Raw genomic sequence first — 6,000 nt, forward strand, 5'->3', positions numbered from 1 at the left:
GTGCTGCAGCATTAAAAAAAAAAAAAAAAAAAAGGGAAAAAAGAACTCCACTTGTGATGCAGTTCCTGAGTCTCTGCCACATGTTCCCATTTTGCAAATGGGTCCAAAAAATACGGAATAAATAAAATTATAAATGCTGGCAGCTTTATAAACAGCCAGAATTCCACACCGCTCTGTTTACTGAGCTGTAGTTCAGGAAACAAACAACAAAAAAAACCCTGTAAAGGTAAGGTTTAATCTGCATGTTTTGCAAGAAACAACTACATTAAAACAGTTATGAAGCAATTACAAGTGGGGATCTACAGTAGAGGAGACTGACCTTCTTGTTTTACACTCAAACAAATACAGAATCTGAAAAATTAATTATTTTATAGCTCAACATGCACTCAGCACCAGCAAACAGTCTGAGTCTCTAGTAGAGAAGGAGCTTTACAAAAACTGGGTTAGGGATGTGCTTGAGCCTGTGGTTTACAGATCTTCTTGATAACTTACAACTTTCATGTGCATAGTTGATTACATTTAAGTAACAGGGATTTTTTTTTTCTGTTTGTTCCAAGCGAGCCAGTGTTTGCTCCTGGAACTGTTTATGCATCCAACACAGGACAAAAAGTATATTAAAAAAAAAAAAAAAAAAAAAAAAGGCAAACACCTATTTTTTAGATTTAGAGGTTGATCTGCACAGGAGGACATTTTAAGGTTTTACTATGTGCATCCCAGGATGAAATGTTGAGGATCCCTGACAGAAATCCCAGCAAAGCGCTCCCAATGCTGCAAACTCATTATTCTGCCTCTTGGTCTGCCTTCTACACCACATCAACTCCAACCTCACAGGCTCCCTGCCTAAATGCAGGGACGTGGGTTGCTGCAGTAAGAAATATAGCTTCTTTATCTGTTAAGTTTTGCTTTTGATAAGTCTGTATTTATGCAATGTAAAGAAAAAAAAAAAAAAAAAAAAAGAAAACTTGAATGCTCAAAGTGTTTCATCAAGAAATTACTGGTTGGTTCCACAAAGCCTGGTTCTCAACCAGCAGCCTCCTTAGCAAAAAAAACCCCAAAAAACCAGGAAGCAAAGCAGTCACTGCTGTCAGAGGTACACTGAGTTTTGCAAGGTGTAGAGGCATAAGCGATCAGGTGATACATCAAGGAAAAAATAGACCAGCTTTAGGCAACATAAACATAAAATTCTCCATCTTTTCAAATCCATGTTTGGCTCCTGTGTTAAAATCTGAGGCTGCTGAATGCTAATTGTTCAAAACCCTTCACCTCAATGCTACAGAAGCAGAACATTTAGCCTTCTACTTATGGTGGCAGCTCATGTCAGTCTTGCTGTTGTTGATGAAATGGAAAAAGATGCCTAAACTCTGATCTCCAAATAGAAGACCTTTCTAAATGCATCTTTCCAACTCTTCTTGTTAGAAATCAATTGAGAATTGCAAGGCAAGGTCAGAAATCAGCTTTTTTCAGCCTACATTAAGAAATGTATTTTGGTGACAACCATGCCAAGAGGCAAATAAATCAAATGGGGGAAAAAAACCCCAATTAAAACCAAAAACTTGTTCTTTTTGCAGTTCCTAAAATATATGGGGGGGCGTTCTCCTAACTCCTGAATGCTCAAAGATGGTAAGACTTACCATTTTAAGAAAAAAGTATGTTTTACCACAGCATCTGTTTCACCAGAAATACACAGAGTCAATTTTGGCAAGTAAAAACGGATTGAAAAATTCCAAACATTAAAAATAAAAACCAAAGAGCACAATCAGCATTACGAAGATGTCTGTATTGGGGATTAATTCAGGGAAGATTAAAGAGAAACTGACTACTGCTTTTGACATGTTAGGATCCTAGACCTAAACAAAAGCACCTGTTTACGTAAGCACCAAGCCCTTCTTAATCAATTCACCAAGCACTGAATTTAAAGCACACATTTAGCCCACCTGATGTCTTGTAGTGGTTTCAGAATGATGGTAAGGAGCGTGGCCAGAGAATGAATTAGAAAGTGCATCATGCAGTCCACAACATTAATCTTAAAGGCAATGTTTTCTCACGCATTTCTACAGAAGTCTGCTGTTAAGTAAATGTAACATGCGCTTGCTCAGAGATTGCTTGTTATTGAGGAAAAAAACATGTGCACTAAAAATATGTAATTTAAAAAACAGCTCCCATAAAGTTGCGTTAAAAGAGATCTGTGATACCCTGACGGGCACAAAAGAAATCTTTCTCATGCGCATCTTGAATTCACGCACGATAAAAAATGAGGAATCTGCTCCTGTGTTCCTCCTGGGAAAGTCCCTGCCCTGAAATAAAGGTGATTATCTTCAGAGCTTGGTTCTTCTCCACTAAGGTAAAGTTACCTGGATTTGTTTTAAGTAGATAACTCAATGTATCACCCAAACAGCATGTGTCATTGAAGCACCTAAAAGATCACTTCTCCTTGTGATGCAATTTGGGTGGGGAGGGGGGGTGCTGGTATTTTTTGAATATTTCATTAGACAGCGTATCTACACGTAGTACTTTCCCTCGAGAGTTTCCCACCAACAACAGCTGTGTGCTTCCCTACACACAGCCACGTTCAACTTCCTGCGCTGTCGATATCGCCATGAAAGCTGAGTCTGCAGACTGTGAGCTGCTAGACAAGCCTGATGATAGCAAAAACAGACAGGAGATTCTTCAGCAGCACCGAAGAGCCACTGGCATAAATGGCATGAGCTTCCATGGGCAGCCAACTATCAGCACCCAAACCCCGACAGGAACAGAGATTGCTATCAACCTGTCAAGGATTATCCTCCGACACATCCAGCAACGTGTCAAACCCTACCCAACTTTTCCCTAGAATTACTGCTTTGCAGAAAGCAAGGCGCTTGTTTCCTCTTACAGCTGGGGAGGAAGGAGTGGGAAGGCTCACTAGCTTTTCAGGGATTGGGATAGCATAACCCAAAAACCTCGGGAGAGCATGTGCTGAGTACGCGACCCACCGCAACCACCTGCTGCCCCGCGCCCTGAGCACACACACGCATCACGCCGTGGCTCTGCTGGGCTTCATTCCTAGAGACACCCGTGCCCACTGCCCCTCCCACGGCATGTCCTGGAAAGCAGGCACTCTCCCCTCCTGCACACCCGAGGGACTTCCCTCCAGCTCTCTCCTCAGATGAGCTACAAGGCTGGATTTCCATGAAGAAGCTGTAGGTCTCCTAAAGGGGTCGAGGTACCCTGGAGAGAAGCATGGTTAGAGGGGACAGGATTCTAACAGCCCAGGAGCTGCATTTCTCCATCCTACAAAATTCCTCGCTCCCTGTCTCTTCCCCACTTGGACCACAGGGCCATTTGAAAGCCTCTAGCAAAAGTCATAAGAAATTGAGCTATACAGGAATGTACTCTCCTATCACAAGGCCTTATCAGTCAGACAACCCCAGGACAGGAGGAAGGGAGCACAATCAGCAACAGACTAGAAGAGGAAAACTGCTGACCAAAAAGCTGCATCTAAATCTCCTATAACAAAACTTAATCCCCACAATTAATCCTTTCCCAAATGTATCAGCAGCCCAGCTCTGTCACTACCATGACAAAGGCTGTGAGCCTGAAACAAAAGCATCTTATCAGAGCAGGAATTAGCTGTGGTCACAGCAACAATGATCTTGTCCTCATTTCTCTAACAAGCTCCCACCGGAGTTGAAACGAGGCAACCTGAGGGAGTTTCGCTTGATATGCTCTTTTGATTTTTATTTTTAAATCGAGGTTTAAAGCCATTTCACTCATTCAAGTTCAGGGTGCTCTTATCATTCATTTCCTTGGATGTAGGACCAGGCTGTCATTGCATAACTGCCAAGGAAAAAGAAAAAAAAACCAAAACAAACGAAACAAACAAACCAAACAAGCAGCAGCAACACTCAGAGCCTGCTTTCCTTTCACACACCTCCGAGCAAGTCTGCCAGGAACTGTATTGACCAGAGCACTCTATCAGCCCCCCCCACTTTTCACTCCAGGTCTTACTGCACCCTAGAATATTTAGAGGTCTAATTATTATTCAAATGGGAGAGATTTCTAGCAGAGCTCGACACTCTAGGAACCGGGAGGGGACCTGGTTACTTTTGATTTCCTAAGACCTCAGGAGCGAAAACAACCTCCAATGGCACTTGAAGTTTCCCAACTTACATTCATTAGTGAAAAGCACTCGCTGCTCATCATGGGGTCATGCTATTTCTCTGGGAGAGAGATACGGATATTAAGAAGCATCACGAACTTGAGTGTCAAACCCCCTATGAAATCCTTTCTCTAAATCGCGTGCAGGCTTCTCCATGGAGATGAGGCTTTCATTTTTCCGTAGGTGCTCCGAGCCGGCACGGTCGCGCTGAGGAAGCCCGAGGAGGCACTCCCAGCCCCGCAGGGTGGGAGCTCCTCCATGGCAGGATGTTTACATAGTAAGTCAAAAAGCACCGAGTTACCATGTGGGAAACTCCGCTCTCCCTCCAGCCCGAGATAACCACCCAGCCGGGCCAATACCGAGGAGCACATGCGATGGCTTCCAGCACCGCTATTCCCCGGAACCCCTGGGGAAGCGGGGATTAAAGGCGGGCACAGCGGGACGCGCGTCCCTTCCCGCAGGTGAGCGGCGGGCAGACACCCCGAGCCCAGCGCCAAGGGCACCGCAGCGCTCCGACCCTGCGCGGGGGGCTTACCTTGCGCACCCCGCCGAAGCCGTGCTCCGCCGCTACCCGCTCGGCCTCCGCCTGGCCCCCGCCGTGCAGCTCCACCAAGAAATGGTTGGTGTAGACGGCTCCGCGGGCCGGGGCGCCGAGGAAGTGCAGGAGGAGGAGGAGGAGGAGAAGGAGGGAGCCCCGAAGCAGCGGCGGCCCCGGCGGCATGGCCCCGCGCTGCGCGCCCGCGGAGGCAGCCCGCCGGGCGGGCGGGCGAGCGGGGGAAGCGCCCAAAAGATGGGAGGAGGAGGAGGTCGGGGCGGGGGGGGAAAAAAAAAAAAAAAAAAAAAAATTAAAACCAATGAGAGCGGCAGAGGCTAGAGGAGAGCAGCGCGGAGAGCACCGGCCGGGCGGTGCGGCTGTGCGCTCCGCGGCGGCCGAGGGGCAGCACCAGCCGGGCGGGGAGAGGGGGGAACGCCGCGCTGCCAATCATGGGGGGGGAGGATCGCCCCGGCCCCCTCCCTCCCTCCCTCCCTCCCTCCCTCCCTCCCTCCCTCCCAGCCCGCGGCTCCCGGAACGCTCCGCACGCCTCCCTGGCACCCCACCCACGCCTCAGCTCCCACCTTCCACAGCCCGGCCCCTACAAAGCCGCACCCCCCGAGCAGCGCGCAGCGTCCCCCTCACGGCTCCGGCCGGGCCGTGCCCACAGCCCGCCCGCTGCTCTCCCCTTCCTGAGGGGAAAGGTCGCCCAGGGGAGGCGGACGGCCCGAAGCCGGAGCCTTTACACGGGTGGCTGTGGGGACAGGAGAACCGAAGACTTGGGCGAGACCTTCACCGCCGGGCCCTGCAGCTCAGCTTCTGTGTTCGAGCCGGCGAACACAAAATATCCGGAGTTCCCCACGAATCTCCCGTTCTAGCCAGAACCCTGCACCAGCTGCGCGCAGGGCCACCAGCAACCTGTCCTTTATCCCAAGGGACGGGGAGGTGGTCAAGCAGTGATGGGGCAAAGCCAGGGGAAAACCTCCGGCGCCGGGCTTCTCACTCTGCACTGACTCCCAGTCCATACTGGCAGGATGCTCGGGAGCACACAGGTGTCCCAGGCTCCCTGAACAATCCCCAGTTTGGAGGGAATGACTGGCAGGAAAGTAACTTGACCTTCCCCATTCTGAGACAGCCAAGAGTTGAGAGTGCTCCGTGCACTGGTGGGATTGCAGAGGTAGCAGCGCCTAAAAAGAACGTGAGCTCCGTTCTGTAAGTAATCTGCCACCTGCAAAACTACGATTGGAAAGGAAGAGTGCAGATTATGCAAGTTTATGGCAAAAGTATAGTTTAGATTTTTCCCACAGATACATCTCTTAATTTGTCATGC

General features: G+C 48.8%; 1 protein-coding gene across 2 annotated transcripts in view; it reads right to left on the minus strand.

Annotated features, from left to right (window-relative positions):
* Positions 1 to 5,260, minus strand: part of PCSK2 (proprotein convertase subtilisin/kexin type 2) — a 102,239-nt gene extending 96,979 nt beyond the window's left edge. Inside the window, exons 1-2 of one of the 2 annotated variants that reach the window (XM_040059104.2) lie at positions 5,255 to 5,260; positions 4,674 to 4,868 (exon numbers count right to left, since the gene is read on the minus strand). In XM_040059104.2, coding sequence (XP_039915038.1) covers positions 4,674 to 4,859 — 186 coding nt within the window. In that variant the 5' untranslated portion in view covers positions 4,860 to 4,868; positions 5,255 to 5,260. Of the gene's footprint in view, positions 1 to 4,673; positions 4,918 to 5,254 lie in introns of those variants that run through there. The other variant, XM_040059102.2, reaches the window with a different exon arrangement.
* Between the last annotated feature and the right edge of the window lie 740 nt (positions 5,261 to 6,000).

Source organism: Hirundo rustica, chromosome 3 (genome assembly GCF_015227805.2).
Source record: "Hirundo rustica isolate bHirRus1 chromosome 3, bHirRus1.pri.v3, whole genome shotgun sequence".
NCBI classification, from domain to species: Eukaryota; Metazoa; Chordata; class Aves; order Passeriformes; family Hirundinidae; genus Hirundo; species Hirundo rustica.